At 44.3% G+C, this 24,361-nt stretch overlaps 1 protein-coding gene across 2 annotated transcripts in view; it reads left to right on the forward strand.

Moving 5' to 3' along the window:
* The window catches only part of EPS15L1 (epidermal growth factor receptor pathway substrate 15 like 1), a 284,608-nt gene that overhangs the window by 204,004 nt on the left and 56,243 nt on the right, over positions 1 to 24,361 (forward strand). For both annotated transcript variants that reach the window (XM_078671329.1, XM_078671330.1), the window contains one exon: positions 9,559 to 9,764. In XM_078671329.1, coding sequence (XP_078527455.1) covers positions 9,559 to 9,764 — 206 coding nt within the window. The remainder of the gene's footprint in view (positions 1 to 9,558; positions 9,765 to 24,361) is intronic.

Genomic DNA, 24,361 nt, shown 5'->3' on the forward strand with positions numbered 1-24,361 from the left:
ATCGACCTGCGTGACGAAACCCGACACTATTTCGACCCTGTGCACCCGCTTCCTGTGGGTGAGGTAACTCAGCTCCGCCGGTGTTCCCACACTGGTACACACCTCTAGGGTCTGTGTCTAAAGTTTCATCCTTCTAGGACACTCGGAAGGTTCCTTTTTAACTAACTTTGTAACTTTTACGCACCATTGACATTGCATTGGTAAAGCGTGCACTTTCCGCACTGCACCCGAGTCCCGCGGGCCTTTCCCGACTTCTTCACTGCTAGTCCCGAACAGCTCCAGCGATTCCCCAGGCCCTAGGCCTCTTCACTTTCCCCATAGTGGTTCTTATACCACTATTTTAGTATATGGTTTAGGTGGCCCCTAGGGCTCATCCAAAATTGTGCAACTTTTGTGTATTTAAACTGTGTTTTGTTTTAACGCATTTGCTTCTGTGCTCATAAAGAGTATCAGGGTTATTTGTAGAAATAAATCTATATATATTTTCAATATATATCTGTGTGGTGTCCTTTCATTTGGTATTCAAGGGATTGTGTATGGTAAAACAGCTTGCTTCACATGCCTTTACAGAGTTTAGCCTAAGACTGCTTAGTCCATGCTACCCCTAGGATAGCTTGTCTATAAGGTTGACTTTACAACCTGCACCATAAGGGTTGCTTGGCATGGTACAAGGTGATCACTAGAACTAGTGAGCAGCATATACCAGGCCAACTTCTCACAGTGAGTGTTTGATTGGTTCAGATGCTCCGTCCGTTACCACCCCCTTTTGTACTGCTTGTTTGATGCAGCATGGCTAATGATCTCGATAAATTGTGGTCCAACATAATCTTATTTTACTCAAACTTAACTTAGAAGACAATAATAATTAAATGTATATGGTGAAGGACAACTAATTTGAAATGACTAGCTGTTTATGTTAAATAAGCTGCTCACTGTTGTGCCAGAATCTTACTATTCCAGGCACAGTGAAACGTAGGACCAGCCGTATGGGGCAGAGGGAAAATCACAACAGGGTGGGAAAAGATGTCCGCTTTCAATTCAAGGATGAGCACACTTCTAGATACCCAGATCAGCTTTCAGAAAACAGCCCACATTTTTGAAGGCACACGTGATTCGCTGCTGCAGAGAAATATTCCTCCTTGGTACAGTTCGGGACCATGAAGTTCTGGACTTCTTTGAAACAAATTTGGAAATTTTGCTGGAATGTGAATCGATTGACTTTCATTATTTTAAATATTTCTATGGCTGGAGGTTCACTTCCTCGATAGAAGTGGGTATACTTGCTTAGGGTAGTAATGAGGTGATACTTTCTAGGGCTCCGAGTGCAGCCTAGCTATTAAGGTGCTGTTGGGCTGTGTGGCCTTTGTAAAAGCGAGCGATTGTCTATAAGGTGCCCTGGCGCTAGAACTAGGGAAAAGCGGGAGCCTAGAGAGCGGCACAGGGAAAAGAGACATTAGCAAATAGCCAGGTTTAAAGATTTTTGTGAAAGGAAAAAAGTTTAGTTTCTGCTATAAGGTGAATCAGAAGGGAATTCCAGAGTGACCTAACATGACAGAAGAGGTACGACCATCAACTCTAGTCTAGGGAAATATGTAGATGACCAGTAATCTAGCAATAGATGGCCTGAGGGCCTAGAATGGGTTACAGAACTTGATTTCAATTTCTTTGGGAGGGAACCTGGACCACGGGGTGTGTGGCTTTGAAGACCATGCAAAAGGACTTGAGTGTGATTCTTTGAGAGGTGGGAAGCCAGTGGGGAGCTTCCATTGCTTTGTTGGCTGAAGATCGGGATGGAAGATCCAGAATTAGTCGAAATGCAGGTTCTGAAGACACAATAGGCGTTTGATGAGATTATCTTTGACGCCTAGAAAAACAAGTATTACAGTAGTCTAAGTTGCTTAAAATTTTAGCCTGGACCACAAGCGACCAAGATTATTGAAGGTAAGGAAGGATTATGTGGACCACAAAAACAGTGTGCTGAGGGCTACTTACCTGACGCATTGGCTGAGTTGGGTATGGTACTTCTCAAGCAGTCTTGTAAATTTATACCGTATTCCCTACATCAAACATAAGTTCTTAGTTTTTTTTGTTTAACCAAAGATAAATGAGGTTTGTAACGAAAACAAGCAATCCGGGAAAGAAGCTGCCCGGGGTACTTTTTTATATGATCTCTTCCTTCTCAGCAAACAAATCGTGCTGTGGCTTTACTTCTTTGATCCAACCACAGGAACTCTCTGAGACACCTGCACACACGTGTGCAGAAAGCAACCAGCAAGCTCCATGTAAAGCAACAAAGGTACAAGCGCGCACACACACACACACACACACACACACCCCCCAACGTGCACCCTCGTCCACAGTCATAATGAGACTGAGGGAGTTCAACCAACAGAAACTAGAAAAACAGGCAGCAGTTGATGTGGAAAACACCAACCCACGTTGATATGGCTAATTTATCATCTGTTGTGGTCTTGTTGCAATTCGTTGACTTTTTAGTAATAAGTTCCTTTAAGATATTTGTAACGTTTTTCCTAAGATCATGTTTACTCTGTGATTTGTCGTGTTACAGTTAAACCACATGGACATATATTCATTATCTACATAGTCTTTTTTTGTATAGTTTCATTTTTGGTAGTCCTCGCGTAACAGAATTGAGGCTGGGGAGCAAGCTCTCTTTCTTGCACTTCAAGAAATCCGCCTCTGACAGATTACTTAGTGTTTTGTTGTTCGTTTTTTAAGGTCTCGCTAACCCATGCCTGGAAGTGCGGTTTGGGTGTGGGGCTTTTATTCATCAGCTCATCAGTTTATTTCAAACTTGTACTGAAACTCATCTGTCTCATGTATTTGAAGGAAATTACACCTTCGCAAACCTAAATTTGTTGCAGTAACAAACGGGCATTACATAAAGATACTTGGGCTGCTGAGCACCAGCACTTTATTCTAAAGTGTTGCATAAAACTGTACAGCTTTTTTTTTATTCTATCGTATGTTTTCCACATGCATGAATGGAATATGTGCAAGAAGCACAGGTAACAACAGCACACATGTTTATCACATGTACACAAACTAGGCAGCAACAGTGCATGCTTTATTTATTCTTAATTTTCTAAGTTCTAAAATAATAAACAAAATTATTCCGATGCAAAGTGGCACCTCTATATCTTGTATTCGATTACATTTTTTTCATGATCCCACTCAAACATGGTCTCTGTATTGAGATGTTGCAGCATCCTTATCTTTTAGCAACTCTGTATCTTTTGCCTGCCTGAGGTTTCTGCAGAGGTTCAAGTCCACCTCACCGGTTTTGTGAACATAAACCAGCCTCCTACCGAGGAGTCCATCTCTTCTAAAGTTTGGGGCATCCTGTTACATCAGAAGTATTTTTGTTCATGTCCTTGCACCAATCCATTCCTGTGTATCTTCCTCGGGTAAACCATGTGTGGGCAGCTGTACCACATGCTTCTGTTACACTGAGCCCAATATGGACAGCAGTCTTGCATTCTTCCCTCATGTTAAACCCAGTTCAGGCCGCAGTAGTGCTGCTTCCCTCACTCTAAGCACAGTTCAGGCCGCAGTAGTGCTGCTTCCCTCACACTAAACACAGTTCGGGCTGCAGTAGTGCTGCTTCCCTCACTCTAAACACAGTTTGGGCAGCAGTAGTGCTGCTTCCCCCACACTAAGCACAGTTCAGGCAGCAGTAGTGGTGCTTCCCTCACTCTAAACACAGTTCGGGCTGCAGTAGTGCTGCTTCCCTCACACTAAGCACAGTTCAGGCAGCAGTAGTGCTGCTTCCCTCACTCTAAACACAGTTTGGGCAGCAGTAGTGCTGCTTCCCCCACACTAAGCACAGTTCAGGCAGCAGTAGTGCTGCTTCCCTCACTCTAAACACAGTTCAGGCCGCAGTAGTGCTGCTTCCCTCACTCTAAACACAGTTTGGGCAGCAGTAGTGCTGCTTCCCTCACACTATGCACAGTTCAGGCAGCAGTAGTGCTGCTTCCCTCACACTAAGCACAGTTCAGGCAGAAGTAGTGCTGCTTCCCTCACTCTAAACACAGTTTGGGCTGCAATAGTGCTGCCTCCTTCACACTACGCACAGTTCAGGCAGCAGTAGTGCTGCTTTCCTCACACTAAGCACAGTTCAGGCAGCAGTAGTGCTGCCTCCCTCACACTAAGCACAGTTAGGGCAGCAGTAGTGCTGCTTCCCTCACTCTAAACACAGTTCAGGCAGCAGTAGTGCCGCTTCCCTCACTCTAAACACAGTTTGGGCAGCAGTAGTGCTGCTTCCCTCACACTAAGCACCGTTCAGGCAGCAGTAGTGCTGCTTCCCTCACACTAAGCACAGTTCAGGCAGAAGTAGTGCTGCTTCCCTCACTCTGAGCACAGTTTGGGCTGCAATAGTGCTGCTTCCCTCACACTAAGCACAGTTCAGTCAGCAGTAGTGCTGCTTCCCTCACACTAAGCACAGTTCAGGCAGAAGTAGTGCTGCTTCCCTCACTCTAAGCACAGTTTGGGTTGCAATAGTGCTGCCTCCTTCACACTACGCACAGTTCAGGCAGCAGTAGTGCTGCCTCCCTCACACTAAGCACTGTTCAGGCAGCAGTAGTGCTGCCTCCCTCACACAAAGCACAGTTCAGGCAGCAGTAGTGCTGCTTCTCTCACACTAAGCACAGTTAGGGCAGCAGTAGTGCATGGTTCTCACACTAAACTCAGGTTGGGCAGGAGTAGTTCTGCTTCCGTCATACTAAACCCAGCATGGACTGCAGTGATCCATGCTTCCTCACAGTAAGCTCTATTTGTCCAAAAGTAGTGCATGCTTCTCTCATCCACCACTGTGGTCAGCAGCATTGTAAGCATTCTTCACAAACATATATATATGTGCACACACACAGGCAGACACCTCTCTCAGAATGGGCACAACAACTGCAAGTTTCCCGTTGAGGTGGCTCTCTTTCAATCTGTGCACCTCTAGTAGAACAGCAACCTGTTGCATATACTGACACATACATAGTCTCCGCTGCATGCTGGTGGATACAGTTCATGAGAGGCCCTTCGAACTTTGCAGCATGTGACAGCAGGTCATCACACAGTTTGCATCTTCTAGCCTGCATAATATCCAGTCTGTGATTTTACTCTGACTCTTGAGTCATGTGATTTCATGCGTCTTCTTCGTTTCTTAAGCATGCTTGAATGTGAGACCTGCATTGAAATCTGAGAGCCTTTTTAAACTAAATGTGGGCCAGGATTTATTCTCCAATTCCAGGGAATTAGGAAGAGACCTGCAGTGTTGAAATATTTGCTAGTGGGGGAGCTTTTTGAGCAACAATGGCCCTGGGTGACTTTTATCATGGATTCTTTTGTCATGCACTCCATGGTTCATATCCGAGGTTTGTGCACTAGCAACTTGTGAAGCACTTAGCATCCCCTTCACACCTGAAGTTGTGGAAAATTCTCCTGACCTGGGCCTCTGTGCATGTGTGTATTTTCCTTACAGGCACCGTGGCCAGTACATTAACTGAAATGGCGGCGAGGTCCATTTGGGTGTTCGAGGAGAGCTCTAGTCACGATTCTTTGCTGATGGATCTCGCTGGAAGTTGTGTATCTCATGGCATTCAGGCAGATGCTTTGAGCAGATGTTCTGTGACATTCATGCATGAGAGCTGTATCAGGAGGTGGGAAGATCATATTCTCCTTCTGGGGGACTTCAAAGATTGACTTGTTTGCAACAAATCAGAATTCTCGCTTTTCCATGGCGCTTCCCGCCACCATAGGTATCCTCTTCAGCACTCATTCTTCTACTGGTGCCGATAAAGCTGAATTCCACGGAGTGCTTCAACCTGGGCCAGAAGGATTTTGCACCTAGGGAAACTGGAACTGTCTTTGACCCCTCAACCCAGCTTCCAGCGAGGCAGGGCCTGCTTTCTCCTTTGGAAGGTAGGAAGGACCTTGCAGCCATTTGGGATTGCACTTTCTATACTTGAATAAAATTTGAAAGGCACACTGCAAGAAGTGTACCTCTTTCTCTGGCGGTATGTAACCATCAGCTTAGAAACAGCAGAGGCAGCTATAGATTTGCTTTTCCGTACATATCGCAAAGGCAGCTTCTCACACTGATCAGACAAGTATGACACAGGCGGCATCCATGCAGCCGGACTAATCTCTCACTGAATATTTTTAGCAGTATCCGAGAAAGTGTAAGTTACCCATACATCCTCTCTTACCCACCTGCTAAAGGCAGTGCACAAACCGCAGAAATGCAAGCTGCCCTCGCATACAGGGCAGGCACAGCAATGGTTCAGGCTTCTTATACACTCTTTACAGGTGATGGACAGGCATATACTGCATTGGTAGTATCAGTGCAAGCCCAATACATGTGCAAACAGATTCACAGCTCGAGCAGCAACAGTGCAAGCCTCCTCCTAGCTTTGTACAGCACCCATGACAACAATGCAAGCCTCTCTTTCTCACCAACATGAGGGCAGAATAGGCAACAATAGTGCAAGCTTTCTGCTCACTAGTCTGTTTATATGCCCCTGTTTCACAACAGAAGAAAATGTCTGAAAATAACAAAGTTGTCCCTGCTGTTAGCATGTGAGCACTTGTGCTCAGTTTGTAACATATGTATGACATAGAATACAAAAGGGTGTTCTCTGGAAGCCAAAAGCAGTCTCACTGGGCTGGATTAAGGCGTGCATTCATGTAAGTGAAAGAGTTGACAGAAAGGACCCCACTCCTTCTTGTAGTTGATGTATGTTCATTTTTACTTTCTCTGATTTTTAAATGTTGGACTCATTTGCTGTTTCCTTTTAACAAATCATTACTGTACATATCTAGTGCACAGATAGAGTTCGGTGTTGGTTTTAGAACTTATTGTCTGTGGTTGCCCTTGTTGCTTTTTCTACTGTGAGGTGCTAGGTTGCCTGTAGGTTGTAGTGGGGGTTTGCAAGTTAGGATGGCTTGACTGCGGCTGTAGCTAACGCAGGACAAATAGGTATTGGGGGATTTGTGAGTGACCTCTATCGTAGGCCACCACAGTTTGTGGTGGTCTCCTGTTACAGAAGTACCAGCTAGATGTTCAAGAGTTTGCATCTTGCTGTAAAGGTTCCCCAGCCTCCTACAGCGGTCAGGCAAAAAGCGACCCGGACAAGTACGCGTTTTTTAGGAAAGTGGAGGGACCTAGTGGACTCGCATAGGTGTTTTGGATCAGGATTGGATAAACATATATGTATTACACATGGACACTTGAGTTACACTCCAAGCTGGTGCAAGATTTTATTTTCAAGGGGAGAGTCTAAGCCCCCTAGTGAAGGGCTTTGACAATACAGACGCTGACATCTTAGGCCAGCTCGGATTTTGGTGCTTTTATTTTTTTTAATTGCTATATTGTAGGTGGTAGGAAATAAGGTTTAGTTATTATATATATATATATATATATATATATATATATATATATATATATATATATATATATATATATATATATATATATATATATATATATATATATATATAATTGTGTCTCTACTTTGGTGTCATGCAATAGTGTGCGACTGAGTGTGTCTGATTGTGAATCCTCTTGAATGCAGCGAGGTGGTGTCTGAATCTCTATAGAGTTGGAATTCCTTCAACACGTCCTTCACTGCCAGTAGCAGAGTTTGGTATTAAATCAAGTAGGTTGAGACAACTGACAGTGTCTTAGTTCCTTTTTTCAAAAGTATCCCTAGCGTGGGATGACTGGGAAGATTAGCGGATCGCGTCTGCATGAAGGGAGCACCCTAATTTTAGCGACTTTAATGTCTGATAAATTGTACGCCTAAAATGTGTCTCTTTGCATGGGATCTGGGTGAGCCTCTGGGTGATGGACGTCAGGCACACCCTGCTGCACGTCACCCTCTTTATATTTGCAGCTGCACGCATCCCGTCACAGTTGTTGATTACACATGGACATATGACTGCTATGCTTTTGAACACCCTGGCATTAAGCACTTTCCTTCTTACTAATAATTCATCTTTATAACGCTGTTCATCAAACAGCTTGTTCAACCGTTTGTGGTTGAAGCTCTGTAGATGGGTTGATGAAAAGATAGGTGACAGAGACACACGGTTGCGGATTGTGTCGTTCCCTAGGTAGATAACATCAATCTTATCTAGTAAATCTTACCTGCGTCAGGTGAATGGAGGCTTTTTATGTTATTTGCGGGCTGCTCTCTCTTCCTTCAGCTCAGAGTGTTTTCAAGACTATTCAGGCAACTTCCCGTTACCCTCTCACTCGATAAGCTTCTTCATATTTAGAATCTCTTCCCTGCGTCAAGGAAGTTTAAGCTTTTACTGATCTTTCTTTACAGTTATTTCAGACCTCAGTATCAAGGAGCCTGGTATTTTTTCACGTTGTCTGAGCATGTTCTCCCTTCAGTGGCACTTCAGAACTCAGAGTCCTAAGCTGCAAATATTGTTGTGGTAAACCAGTATACAACTTTGTGAAATGTCTATGTATAAACCAACTCATTGTTGGCCAAGGACCATTCTGACTTGTGATTTAGAAACCTGATGGAATCCTGGGATCTGAGCTAACCTCAGTGACAGTGTTTGTGTCTTTCTGCAGTTTGCTGGAAAGGGTGACTAAAATGTTCAGCATAAGGATGCCTGCATAGATATCTGCTCTCCCAGTCTAAGGTTTTGCCTTGTCTTTGTTGGAATCTTGTAACTGGCATAACTTGTTTGTAAGCCCTCACATCACCTACCTATGGACCACTTCCACTTTGACAACTGGGAATGCTTTATTGCAGGAAGCACACAAAATCAAACCAAAAAGCACACCTCAGTGCTTGAATTTGGTATTGTTGCTGTGTCGTGCAAACAGCAAAACATGCACACATGCCTCTGAAACAGGCTGTGTCATTTCAGTAGACTTCCGTGAAAACATACAGACATAATGGTGAGATTAGGTAATTCAAAAGTCAAATTTGAGGATTTCTTTAGCTTGAGATATTTTAGGCAAAGGAAATTCCTCTTTTGGAGATGAGCTCACTTTAAGGGAATACAGGGCAACTTTTATCAGAGCTATGATTTTAGAAAAGTCATCTTGTGAGAGTGGAGGCCCTGCTTAAAGCGATATAAATTAATTTTAAGAGTAGCTTGTGCGAGGAAATTGATTCCAAATAGCAATGAAAGACACAAGCAGATGTAAATGCATTTGAAAGCGTTTAAAGACTAGATTTCGACATGAAAGATTATTACGGATAACCGCGGACACCATGTTTATTTTTGTTTGCTATGTGATCCTTATGCAGAGTTACATTTCCTTATTTTGTGCTTGTGTTTCCATGGCATATTTTAATTGTATTTTTGAGGTGCAGAATAATATTGCACACAAATTATTGCCCAGTATTATTGGGGAACTTGCGTTCATGAATTCAAAATTAGCGACCAGAGGTGAGACTGAGAATTAAGTGGATCGGAAACAAAATGATGATATAAGTGTCGCTCTTGTCATCCCAGAGAGCCGCATGGGTCTGTACTCTATCATGGTTCATAATTTTGATTTCTGCTTTCACCTCCTAGGTAAAAACACTCCTGTGAGCCAGCTCGGGACATCGGAGTTCTCCAAGCCCAAAGATCCGTTTCAGCCTTTTGGCACTGACGGCGGCGACATTTTCCACAGTAAAAAAGGCTTCAACGATCCGTTTAGTGGGAAAGACCCTTTTGCCCCTCTGTCTTCCGGTAAAGCACCAAAAGACTCTTCCATGGGTTTTGCAGACTTCAGCTCTGTAAGTTGAGTTACTCCTCTTTGTACAAACTATTCTCCTGCGTGTAAAGAAATTGTCTCCATTTTATGCTGAAACCCTGCAATCTACGGGCTTTTGTGTTTGTGTCTATTTATTCTGTCGCTTTACATGGTACTCTGTATTTATATATTTGCATGAATGACTTCATCAATAAATGCAAACCAAGCTGCTTGCTTTTTTCTGCAAAAATGGTCTCTGGGCTCAGTGTGCTTTTTACACAATTTGGCTTATGCATCTCATCTCATACCATACATTCCCTTTCATAACTTTTTCCTGATATAGCAGCTTTCATGTCATTCATTTTTAGGGTAAATGTTTTAAAGGAAGAGCAATTAGAAATGTTTGTATTTGACAATGAAGCCTGTAAGTAATCTCTTCAATGGGGAGCATATTCTGTTTTTCTCTGGATTGCCCTATCCCTGCTCGAACAGCTTCTTGTTACTGTTTTTTAAATTCTGTTTATAATTTTAAGCAGGCTTTTTTCCTGCCACCTGGGAAGTTTTTATCGCTTACTTTCATCCTTCTCTGTGCAGTGAAGAGTCTGAAATAAATTACACTGAAGTTGAGCAACAAAACAAAAACTTTATTACATACTGACATAAAGTATTTGTCCAGCCTAATATCCATTAGGCCTCCTTCTTAAGCAGAACAACGTTCTGCTTACATGCACACAAAAAAAGCAAATTGAGGATGTAAATTGTCAATGCTGGTTAATAAAATAAGAGTTTTATCTTCTCAAAGGGCAATTGCAAATACTCAAATTCTGCTAGTATAGTGGAATTTTCACAATCCAAAACTTTGGGTGAGGGTCAAGATTGTAGTCATACTGAGTGGGTCTACTTTCAAAAACCAACAAACTTGGTAGCCCGAGGGTGTTCAAATGCCACTTTTCAGATATTTTCCAACCCTGGAACCTAAAACATATATTATCACTGGTCAAAAACAGCAATAGAAGTGTTTTCTATTACAGAGCGACCACCACCATATTTAATCTTTCTGTAGATGAAGGAGTTTTTCTGGAGAAACACATTTTCCCGTGAAGAAAAAGTTGCATGGTAAAGTGCACAAATGGGTTACATTTTGATATGTATAAACTTCCACAAAGAGCAAATTCTGCATGCAAAAGTGTAACCGATTCGATGTACTTAAGGGAAATTCCAGTTGGCGTATGTTTCCTTGAATCTAACTGGGAACATTTCTCCAAATGCATGTGAAATCCTGCCAACCCTCAGTTCTGGGGCTTCTTCGCAGTGACATTTGTGATGCTAAGAGATGGTATGCATGGCATTACGCAGTGTCTGCTTGAAGCGATGAAACTGAGATGATCAGGGACAAGTGTCCACTATTCAGGTTACAGCAACTATATTCACAGCTGAAGCGGGCACGAAAAGTCTGCTTGGTCCTTACTGCTGCATTATTGTTATCTTGTCTACAGGAAGAGGGGACATTCCGTGCCTCTTTTCTTCTCCTATTGCAGACGCTCCTTTTACTGAGATTTTGTTCTCCAGAGAGTTTGTAGCGCTTCTATCTTAGGTTATCTGTGAGCTGTAGAATTCCATCTCATGCTCTGAATGGACTGATACATGGTGTCTTGTATCGCCTTCTATCGAAGTAAGTGGGACTTAAATTGTGCCCCAGTTTTGGAAAGGTGTTCTTGAATTGTGGGCACAAGTGTATCCGTGTTTGTTTCTTATTCACCACCACTTCCACTATCATATGTTCTTTTTCTATGTTAATCAAACGTATTGGCCACTCATGCATACATCAGAAAGTGTAAGGAAACACCTACCCATACCAAAGGTGCATCGACCACTGAATAGACAGCTGGTGTATATCCTGAGAGAATTGGGTGGAAGGTGCAGTGTAAGTCATCATATTGTTAGGCAGAGATGTTGTCCTTGCCACAGGTGGCTCGAAGGAGATCCACCGATGTTTCATGTCCGCTCTTCTCCAAGCAGAATCATTGGTGTTGAGTGACCACACATTTTGTCACTTTGGCATGTGCAGCAGGGCTCTAAGCTGAGAGCTATACTGCGCTCTTGAGAGAGTTGATGAGATGCTGGAAATGTAGATTTGCCGTCCGTGTAGCCTTTTGTGTTCTTTCACCCTGGAATCCTAAACACCAACATATTAATTTCATTAGGTGACTGTACAATGAGAGTTTTTTATGTCTTAATTCAGTAGTGTTTGTGAGTGATCAACGTGAGGGTATGGGTCTGCGGCTTTGTTTACCAGAGGGGCTAGCTACTTAGGAAAGTTGTGTTCTTATGTGTGACGTTTCTTTAGTTTGTGATGAAATTTGATGCATATTTGATATGTAGAGAATGTTGAGATTCTCTTCTCCTCTGGCGAGCTTGTAATATATTGATACATTAATTAATTAACGAATAATAAAAGATTAGGAGGCATTACAGAACCTTACATGAGTATTTTACTATGGACATGCCAGTGTGAGTTAAAGATCTTGAGTAGGACCAGTGAACCCGTGGTGCAATGAGGCTACAATGAGACCAGTCAGTGACACTAAAAAGTCAGTGGCTCATGTGAAGGTTCTCATGTATACTGTCCCTGCAGGCTCTGTCATTTCATTTAAAGTTGTATGAGTTCCTAGAAAGGAACCACTCTGGTGAGCACTAATATTTTATATTAAATTTAATTTAAAAAACCAATTTTGTTTACCTCTGGTGAAATTGTTTTAGAAGATAAAGAGGTAGAGATAAGGTGCCTTGTATAGCCTAGTTGTGTGTCTTTCCTCCTAGAACCAGTCTCCATCTGTGCAGATCAGGTGGCCTATGACAAATGGGCAGTGCTTAATTTGAGCTTGTGGTTTCCGGTGTTTGGCGCCGGCATTTCATTGTTAACACCGGCGCTTGTAACATTCTGCCACAAGGTGGCACACTCTGGCTCAATTGGAGATGACCAAAAAAACAGGTCATTGTTATTAAATATACATTAAAAATTACTGTTGATTGCCGCCCAAGCCATTCTTATAGATTTGTCACACTTCTTAGACTGTAATGGTTAGTAGTTGTGTTGTTCATTGGCAGGGGCAATATGTGATGCAAGCTCAGCGGCCTCCTGACGAGAGCCCTGGCACTTAACGTGTTTTTTTTTTTTTGTTTTTTTTTACAAATGAAGCACTGCATATGGGTAACCTCATGACTTGCTCTTTATTTCAAAGAAGTGGTTTACTCAATTGGTTCTTACCTTTTTGACTTCTGTGGACCCCCACTTAATCATTACTGGAACCTGGTGACTTCCAGTAAATTTACTATTGCAATCTAGGGACCCCTGCTGAGTCATTTCTGGAAGCCGAGGACCCCAGCCTAAGCAGTTTCGATATTTTGAACCACAAAACAATACACTGGGATCGTTCATCGTCCATTCTGTATTCTTTTTGATTCACTTGCACTGCTCCCACAAATCAATCTGCGGATACTAACTTAATTTGTAGGCTCCAATTTCAAATTCCCTCAAATTCACAGAATGTTTTTAACTTTTTCAGTTGTACTCTTTATTTATATCCACTTTATTAATGTGTTAATATTATGTTCGAGGCATGTGGGCTGCTGAATTTATATCTATGCATAGATCGCCGCCTAGTGTTGGGTCCAGATGATTGCACATTGTTGTCCTGGAAGAGTCTTCGAAGTATCACGAGATAGGTGGCTCCTCCCTGGACGACAGTGCGCATGGGCATCCCCTCCACGATTGTTTTTTTCCGCCATTGGGTTCGGATGTACTTCTTAACTCACGTTTGGAATTTGTAATAGTTACTCTTTTTCGAGGCCAAAAGGCCTTAGGGGTGTCGGTATTGTCTTTCGTTCGGTGCCTTTCAGCTTTCCTGTACTTTTAACTCGACTTTGGAAGACTTTTAGTCTTCGACGCCAAAGGCCCGTCGACGATCGACGATGGAACGGAGCCCGTTCAAGCGCTGCCCCGTCTGTAACTCTAAATATCCCCACATCGACGTGCACCCGGTGTGCAACAAATGTCTCTCACCGGATCACGACGAGGCCAACTGCATAGCCTGTTCGAAGTTCAGGTCGAAGAAGACTCTCCGTCTTCGACGCGCTGCACGACAGTCGGCGCGTGAATCGGCACCAGACCCTGAAAACATCTTCGGTGGTGACGACAACGAAAATGTGCAAGACGACGAACCGGAACATTCAGACCCCGCGTCGGAACAAGACTCCACCTATAACGAGGACGAGGAACACCTCTACGTCCATGATGAAGACATCATCGAGGTAGGAGACGACGCGCTAACCCTTGGAGCCGTCGACGACGACTCAAGCGAGGAGCTAGGCCCAACCGCAGTAGCGGGGCCTCATACAGACTCTTCCACGGCTCAGGTCGAGGCATCGCCGGAAGGCCTTAGCCAAGATCTACAACCCCGTTCTCTAGTCCCGCTTCAAGGCCCGACTAAGAACATTTCCGAAGAGCCATCGGTCGAACGTCCACTCTTGGTGGAGAAATCGAAACCGAAAGGAAAAGACCCAAAATCGAAACCGAAACTGTTGGCAACAGCCTTCGACTCGAAGACTTCGGAGCCGTCCAAGTCAATAAGGGTGCTCCACCCCTCGGAGTTGACAGGGGGTGTCGACCCGAAGATCTGAGCGACAAAGGCTGTGTCTGCCGTTAAACACGTCACACTCACGTCGGCGTCGAGGCCCAGCTCCAAAGATGGCGACTCTTCTAAAGGACTCAAGGCCAAAAAGGCCGTCAATCTGAAGGTCCAGAAGCCGCAACTGGTCAAGGCCTTCGCGCCGAGAACAACCATCAGCTCAAAGGAACAAACCTCCGACACCAGCGTCCCTGCTCCGCGGCAACGTGTTGAGCCGACGAAAATGCACAAGCACGCGGACCAGTCGGAGTCGGTCGGATCGAAGTCGAAGTCTTCTAAGCAAATCGGTCCGTCACCGATGCCTTTGGCGCCTATCTAATACGGACTCCCCCCGACGGCGTTATACATCGACTCATAATCAGGCAGGCTCACCGTTTACAAACGGAAAATCAGACCTGAAACACCAATGGAGCCTTACAAGATACCACTCAAGAAAAAGAGAGACTCCACTACCTCTCCAATTCTTTTTGAGCCTTTACACACTTATGGGCAAGGATATTCCTACTCACCCACAACAGTCACTGAGGATGTGGAGGAAGGGGACAATGAAGAGCAGTTTAACTACCCCATGGACACGGATCAAGATGAGTCCCAGCCATGGGCTGACACTGTTGACCCTGATGAACCTCACACCACCCCTGACACTCAATCATATGCGGTCAAAACTTCCCCTGCTGAGGACACTGCTGCGTTCAATGCACTCATTGAAAGGGCGGCACATAACCATGACGTAGATATGCACGCTGACCCTGTGGAGGAGGACTTCCTTTTTGATACATTCTCCACATCAGAAAGATCTGTTAAAACTCTACCTATGCTCAAGGGTGTGCTCAAACATGCAAGTGCCATTTTTAAAGAGCCCACTAAAGCAAGGGTGGTAAACCCAAGAATTGAACGGAAGTACCGGCCTGCGCCCGTGGACCCTACCTACATCAAGGGCCAACTCCCCCTGGACTCCTTGGTGGTGGCTAATGCTCGCAAGAGAGCGAACTCGCAAACAACGGGTGATGCTCCTCCTCCGGACAAAGAATCCAAGATCTTTGAAGCCTCTGGGAAACGTGTGGCTGCTCAAGCTGCTAATATTTGGAGGATCTCCAATACCCAAGCCCTGTTAGCAAGATATGACAGGGCACACTACGAAACTTTAGAGCAGCTCCTTCAACACCTGCCAGATACTTATTAGGAGGGAGCAGAAATGCTTATACAAGAGGGCAAGTTAATCTCCAACGCGTCCATTAAGTGCGCGTTAGATGCAGCCGACACAGCAGCTAGGGCCATTAACACTAGCGTTATGCTAAGGAGGCATGCCTAGCTCCGCATCTCTGGATTTAAATCAGAAATCCAGACTAACCTGCTCAATCAGCCAGTAAACCCTGACTTCCTCTTTGGTCCAGAAGTAGACACCACTCTTGAAAAGATTAAAAAGGACACTGAAACTGCGAAATCCATGGGGGCTCTGCAGTCTCAGCAGTTCAGGGGCGGTTCCTTTCGTCGCTCCGGTAACAGGGGAGCCTCGAGAGGACAAGCGTCACAACAAGCCAAGTACAACAAGGGAGGCATGCAGACCACCTATAACAAGAACAATAGGGGTGGATACCATGGAAACAGCACCAAAGGCAGAGGACGTGGAAATAATAATGCCAGATCCTCCGCCACTAACAAGCAGTGACGTCTTGTCACTGCCCCCCGCCCATATAACACCGGTCGGGGGGAGACTCCAGCAGTTCCTGCCAGTCTGGGAAAGCATAACCACGGACAGGTGGGTGAGACAACTTATACAACACGGCTATTGTCTAGAGCTCACTTCCACTCCACCCCACATACCCCCAAGGCACCGTCCTATGTCCGCAGGGCACATGCACTTATTGCAGCAAGAAGTCATCTCCATGCTGCAAAAAGGGGCCATAGAGCTCGTGCCTGTAGAACCACAAGGAACAGGGGTGTACTCTCTGTACTTTTTAATCCCAAAAAAGGACGGATCCCTCAGGCCCATCCTAGACCTCAGGCCCCTAAACCACTATATCCTATCAGAACACTTTCACATGCTCACGTTACAGCAAGTTCTGCCGTTGCTCAGGCAAGGAGATTTCCTACCAACCCTAGATCTAAAGGCTGCCTATTTCCACATTCCCATTCATCCCAGTCACAGGAAATATCTCAGGTTCACCATCAACAACCAGCATTACCAGTTCAAGGTCCTGCCTTTCGAGGTCACTACAGCCCCCAGAGTGTTTACAAAGTGTTTGGCGACAGTGGCCGCGCATCTTCGGAGACAGCACATCCATGTCTATCCGTATCTGGACGACTGGCTAGTACAAGCAAAGTCAGCCCAGCAGTGTGCCGACGACATGTCCCGCACAATCCACCTCCTACACAGTCTGGGATTTTCGCTCAATTACCAAAAGTCCCATCTTCAACCCGCACATGTACAGCAGTACCTAGGCGCAGAAATAAACACGCTCGCTGCCACGGCGCACCCCAACTTAGCGAGAGTCAACAGCATGCAGGTGCTGATTCAGAGATTCAGGCCACAACACTCACTCCCAGCACAGGTGTTCATGCAGCTTATAGGCATGATGGCTTCTTGCATCTTTATAGTCCCGCACGCGAGGCTACACATGCGTCTGCTCCAGGAATGCTTAGCGCGTCAGTGGAACCAGGCTCAAGGACAACTAAAAGACCTAGTGTTGGTGACCGGTCGTGCATACAACTCTCTGCATTGGTGGAACACACAAAACCTTTGCAGGGGACGACCGTTCCAAGAGCCTGTACTACAAATAGTACTGACGACGGACGCATCTTTCCAGGGCTGGGGAGCGCATGTCCTCCATTACACAGTGCAGGGACTTTGGACATCGCAACAGCAGAAGATGCACATCAACCTGCTGGAACTGATGGCGATCTTCATGGCGATGAAGGCGTTCAAGTTGCATCTCTGCAACAAAGTCGTGTTGATCCGAACGGACAACATGACTGCGATGTATTACATCCAGAAGCAAGGGGGGACACACTCTCCACAATTGTCACACCTAGCACAATGCATGTGGAAGTGGGCCATTCAGAGGAACATGTTCCTCATGGCGGAACACCTCCCAGGAAAGGAAAACCAGATGGCAGACTTGCTCAGCAGACACAGCCATCAGATGCACGAGTGGGAGTTGCATCCCTCGGTGCTCCAGCCGTACTTCCAACGGTGGGGTCATCCAGAGATAGACCTCTTCGCCACACACGAAAACGCAAAATGCTGCACCTTCGCCGCCAGGTTCCCACACCCGCAGTCTCAGGGCAATGCGATATGGATGAACTGGTCGAACAGATTTGCGTACGCCTTTCCTCCAGCTCCACTCATACCACTAGTAGCACGCAAACTGAGGCAACACTCCATGACGCTCATCCTGGTTGCTCCAACGTGGGCAAGGCAAGCGTGGTACACCACGTTCCTCGAACTCTCTGTGGTTCCCCACGAGCGCCTCAGACTCACACCCAGTCTCCTCACTCAGAGCCATGGAGACATTCAGCTCCCGGATCCGCAGCAGTTGAGCCTTGCAATATGGCTCCTGAAGTCATAGAGTTTGGCTACTTAAACCTGCCTCCTGACTGCATGGACATCACAAAGGAGGCTAGGCGACCTACCACCTGGGCCTGCTACGCGGCAAAATGGAAGCGTTTTGTTATCTATTGCTCCAATAATAACATAAATCCACTTGATGCTTCCACGCAAAACATCATAGGTTACTTGCTGCACCTATACAGGTGTAATCTAGTGTATAGTTCCATCAGGATACATTTAGCAGCAATGGCAGCTTATCTTCAAAATAGACAGCACCTATCCCTTTTCAGAGTGCCAGCCATTAAGGCTTTTATGGAGGGACTTAAAAGGGTCATTCCTCCAAGACACCCGCCTTCGCCTGTCTGGAACCTCAACATAGTCCTCACCAGGCTCATGGGCCCACCATTTGAGCCTCTTCACTCTTGTGAGATACAATTTCTTACATGGAAAGTGGCTTTTCTGGTGGCAATTACGTCGCTAAGACGAGTTAGCGAGCTGCAAGCCCTCACTATTCAGGAACCTTTCATTCAGACACATGCTAATAGGGTTGTGCTGCGCACCAAACCTAAATTCATGCCCAAGGTAGTGTCACAGTTCCACATCAACCAAACTATTGAACTACCTGTATTCTTCTCAAATCCTGATTCAGTGGCAGACAGAGCACTGCACACACTAGATGTCAAAAGGGATCTCCTGTATTACATAGACAGGACTAAGGATTTCAGGAAAACTAAACAACTGTTCGTTGCCTTCTCTCCACAGCACAAGGGCAACCCAATTTCTAAATCAGGCATAGCCAGATGGATTGTTAAATGCATCCAAATCTGTTATCAAAAGGCTAAATGCACGTTAACAGTTCCCCCAAGAGCGCATTCCACACGCAAGTTGGGGGCATCCATGGCTTTCCTAGGTAACATCCCTCTAGAGGACATATGTAGAGCAGCCACATGGACCACCATACACACATTCACCAAACACTACTGCATGGATGTACACTCCAAACAGCAAGCTGCTGTAGGTCAGGCTGTTCTCAGAACTCTTTTTCAGACTGCTGCAGCTGGCACGGGCAACCGCCGCTAAGGAGGATACTACTATTTATTCTATTCATAAATATAAATTCAGCAGCCCACATGCCTCGAACAGAATATGCCACTTACCAATATGCATCTGTTCTTGGCATGTAGGGCTGCTGACATTTATATCACCCGCCCTCCTCCCCGGTGCCTGTCGCAGGTGTAGCATTCAGAATTAACATAATTATTGTCACGCATGGTCATCACTTACTATATCACACTCCATCTCTGCCACAATGGCGAAAAACAATCTGAGCATGGAGGGGATGCCCATGCGCACTGTAGTCCAGGGAGGAACCACCTATCTCGTGATACTTCGAAGACTCTTCCAGGACAACAATGTGCAATCATCCGGACCCAACACTAGGCGGCGATCTATGCATAGATATAAATGTCAGCAGCCCTACATGCCAAGAACAGATGCATATTGGTAAGTAGCATATTCCTTACTTTTCTAAGCAGTCACAGACCCCCTGAGTAGGCTTTGCAAACCCCCAGGTGTCCCCAGAGCACAAGTTAAAAACCACTGGCCTACTTTGATTCCACTTCTAGCAGTCGGCATCTGGATGTACGTTGTAAAGTGGAATTATCACTAATTTGACTGCAGAAAGCATGGTTTTAAATAGAAAATAATACTCGGCAAGCCCAACATGTGGTTTTCCCAGTCAGAGAAAGTCTGAGTGATGGTTGACACGATGGTTGAGAAGAACCCCTTTGTCCACAGCTTGTCAATACCCAGGTCCCTTAGAAGGCATCTTCATTCAAATGTGAATGTGCCTGTTCACTGGTCCTATCTGTGCCACCCTCCTCTAGTTAAAAGGGTACATAGATTGAAGCGTACATAAATGAGGTCAGCCTGGCACCCAACACTGGGAAGTCCCATTTATCACCCGCCACATTTCTCTTTCATTTAGTGCCAACCTGCCAGCTGTGACTCTTCAACATGGGCCGCTACGAAGAACCGCCTGTACTCAAACAGTAGGAGAAGCAGACTGGTTTTTTATGCACAGTTCAAATGTAAGTGTAAGGATCCTGGAAATCCCCTAGAAGTGATCCTACCAGATGAGCCATAAGTTGTAGGATGGACACAGACTAATGCACTTCTTCACGCAGAGGCTAAATAAAGTGCATGGAGTTTGGTAGTCCAATAGAATGGCCAGAGAAAAGGTCTTTCTAGAGATTAATTATATGCAAATGTATCCTGTGTTGGTAACTTGAAAATCAGGTGTGGATCCCGCTCTCTCTGACCTCTGTTGTGCATCAATTTTCTGGATGAAGAGAAGGTGCACTCTATGACACTGGAGGCCAGAGTACCATCTTGCCTCTGCAGGGCGTTCTCCAGGGAGCGGGAAATGACAGTGCTCTATATCCTTATCATTCACCCGGAGAATAGAGGGTGGCCTAAAGAGTGATGGCGTACTTAAGCAAAGTTGAGATCAGCAGTGTGTGTTTGTGTGTACATCGCCAGTGGATGATGAGTACCTTCGAGTTAACTGGGGGAAGTTTCACATCTTACTTGAAGTACTATGATCGTGCTTCTTTTCTGATTATCCCGCGGTCTGGTACGAAGGGTATGTACAGTACTAGGTAACAATTTGTTGCTCCTGTGTGTTTTTTGTGTGTTGTTGCGAGATGTATTCTGGTTTTACTCATAAATGCACAGGTACCACCAGAGATGATCATTGTAATAGGAGATGCAACGGGCACTGAAATCACCGCATCCTTTCACCTACAGGAATTGAGCCTGAGAATGGTTTGAAAATAAGGCCCAGATCTGAATCTGCCTGCGTATCCTTTCATCTGTAGAGGATCACAACTGAGAATTTATTCTAGTTGTTATTCAGGTTGCATAATACTACTTCACTACATTGCATTCAGAGACGTGAGATGAAGATCGATTACAATTGAGATGTGAGACCGAGTACTGATTGTATACAAGACCCCACTCTCCTTTCACCCCGTGTGGATTTCTTCTTCATCTCTTGAGAGAGAGAACTAACGTGAAAAGATTTGAATTCTTTCCTCACACTCACCTGACTGGAATAATGAGAGCGGGATTGTTGCCCCAAAAGAATCATTAGGTACTGCGTATCTAAAGGCAGACCAATCCATTTCTGTTGCTGCAGTCAGCTCTTGGTTGTGTGTTTGATGGCAATGATTCTGAATCCAATGCTGTGATACATGTCAATGTACCAAGAAGTAGGCTATCTCTGAAGAAGAAAAAAGACTGTGACACCTGAACAGCGAGTAGTCTGTTCGTATTGTCATCTTTCATTGCGTGTGTGATTTTTAAACCAGGTAATGAGTTGCTTAAGGTTCCTGCTTCTGGCTATGTGCCTAACACTGGAGGCAAGGTGAGACATCCACATTGAGTGCACTTCATGCAAGTATATCAGCACAAAAACCTTGGAGAGGAGCTGGAACATTTACAGCCCTGTTTAGAATATCCCCTGGGGCTGAGTAAAGAAAAAAAAAGTAAAGGGGCGCTGTGAAGTCAGAGAAGTGAGTACCACATAGATTTATTTTTTAAGATGCAGCTTCCCTGTCTGATTTCATGACTGCTTCCTCCTCCTTTAGGGTGTAAATATATTTGGCCACAGTCTTAGTTGGTGGGAAAAAGTATCTCATAATTCTTAGTAAATAGAGAATCATTAGCAGTGCTTGTTGGCCTTTTTTTTTTTACATAAGACTAGCTTCCTGTGAGCTATTGTTAGTGAATGCTGTATCAGGTAGGTACAGTGTAGGGATTTATTAATTAATGAACTATTCTTGGTTGCTTGTGTTACATCCCTTGCAAAATGAACCAATGCAAGATCTATCAAATCACTGCCAACTAAGTTGACTGTGTTTTGCCTTCCATGACGGAGGAAAGTGTTCGCGCTTTGCAACAGTGGACATTGCTACTGACGGTTTAAGAAAAAACGAATGTGTATTTTCCATGTCAGAGTTCTTATTCTAATGTTTGCCCGCTGTCAGTTTAAAATGCCTACAAATGAAATTATTACTTCCAAAAGTAATGTTTTATTGTTTGGGTGATTGTGGTGCAGGTCTTATTTGCGGGGTATTATTTTGTTTTTTAACATTGATTATGTTCATTTTCAAGTGCCAGATTTATTGCCTCTTTAATTTCAAACTTTTCCTAAAACACTCTTCAAAGGTGGTGCAAGCTTTCATCTATACTAATAGTGGTGCTTCGGTGTCCATAACCAATCTCAAACTCTTAATTACTTCTAAGTGAAGTTTCTAAGAGCAAAGTAAACCGATTGGTAATGTTTTCTGTCTTCTCTTCCCAAATATGACTCTTTGTATTTCTTGTGGATAAGGGTTTAAATATCCATCTAAGCTAACCAGTGATTTTTTCTGTCTCCTTTCCCACCTGCCTCTCTTCAAACTTGTTCTAAAAATCATATCAAGCGTTCACCAAAACCAAGCTGTGGCGCTTTGTCTTCTTTCCCACATCATGTCCTCTGCATTTCTTCCTCCAAAAGTGGTGTCAAGATAACTTCTTAATCATTCAGTGTTGTTTCCTGGCTACTTTACCTGGGGAAAGGATTTTAGTTAACTTTACTAAGGGCATTTCACCAGAACAGTTGAAATATTGGCTTTATCATACGGACTCCATTGAGGGACACATGAAGAATACGAGGATTATTGGATTTCAAATTCCATCTCTCTGCAATCCTTCATTTAAAGGCGTTTAGACCTTTCCTACTGTGGTGATTCACATGATCTTACAAAAATTAACAGGCATGTGGTTTTACCTCTTCTCCATCGGGCTCTTTCGTGGTTCTTCACTTTAAATCCTACTGTTGAGGAGCTTTTGCTGATGCAGCTGTCAGCCAGAACTGATCTCCATCCAAACCTGCAGATATGCTGACCAGATCTTGTGTGTGTTTTTTAGGAATGAACATTGATGTCGCTGGCCTCATTGAGTTTCCATGGTGGGGTATACCTCCGTGGATATTTGCTGCCGTGCAACATTGCTTTCTTTCTCAAGGCTGCTGCAGACTGCTGTTTTGCTTTGACACTCGAGGGTGTGTCTGCTTCCTGTTCAGCGTGGCCTGCGCGCTCCTGCAAGCTTCATCTTTCTGTGGTGTCTTAATGTGTTGTCTTAGTATTTGCATGACTTGTCTGCCTCGTCTTTGTTTTTGATATAATTCTTATATCCTGTACTTATTTGTGACATCCTGAAAGGTATGGCCCAAACGCACAAACAAACAAGCAGTCTCAAGAGCTAAGAACGATTACTATTACCATAGAAGGCTAATGGACTTGTTGTTATCTCACTTAATGCCAAAAAGGTTAATTGCCCTCATCATGCAGTGATCCTCCTTTCATGGCCCATTTAACCATTGGTGACCATTTCTGCCATACTGCACTACAAAACATTATCCACTAAGGAGAAGTGCTCACTTAAGTGTCTTAGAGCCCAAAATATTACCCTAACATGTTTCGACTCAGGACTGGGACAGTCTCATCACCTTCCAGTACAATGTGGTTTGTCTCATCACCCTAACGTCCGTATCCGGTATGTTGCTCATTCAAGACACCTTATATTACAGAACATTATCCTACATCATGTCTTAACTTAGGTTCAATCTTTGCGTTTTGTACATGGAAATATATAATTATCGTAGCCTGCCCTGACTCGGGTTTACTCTCAGCATACTATTTTATTGAACTTAATTAAGCATGCTCTAATCAGGACTGCGGTTTCTTCCTGACCTCATGCAATAACCGCAATATCCACTCATGTCCAAGTTGCGCTTAAGGTTCATCCTTACCATGAAGCGCAAAAGATTATCTCAGCATGCTCTGATGCATGGCTCGAGCTCCTAGCTATCAATTTACAATACAATATGTCATCTGATGTTTTACAAAACTACGCCTCAAAGTGTTAAGGGGATTGGGTAGACAAGCTCCCTTTAACTCCTACAATGCAAGATCAGTTAGTGTATTTAACAAGATAAGAACAATTATCATTTGTTATTATGTATATGCCCTTATACTTCCTTTATACATTTAAAAACTTCAGTAGGTTAATTTAACTATGTATGCACAAAGGTTTACAAACTTACCCAGATCTTGTATTTCAGAAATATAATTTGATTATTTATATGCACTTACATTTATTTGTCTATTTTTCTTCTCTTACATTATAATGCATGATCCATCTTGTCCCGACTCCAGACTGATGTTCATTTCACCACGTTAAAGTACAGAATATTATCCAAATATTCATGTGATTCATTCAGATCAATCAAATCTTTAAGTGCTAAGCATTATCTGAACAGGCCCAGCCTCATGACAGACAACCAGCATCCTCAAT

The sequence above is a fragment of the Lissotriton helveticus genome, chromosome 12 (assembly GCF_964261635.1).
Source record: "Lissotriton helveticus chromosome 12, aLisHel1.1, whole genome shotgun sequence".
NCBI classification, from domain to species: Eukaryota; Metazoa; Chordata; class Amphibia; order Caudata; family Salamandridae; genus Lissotriton; species Lissotriton helveticus.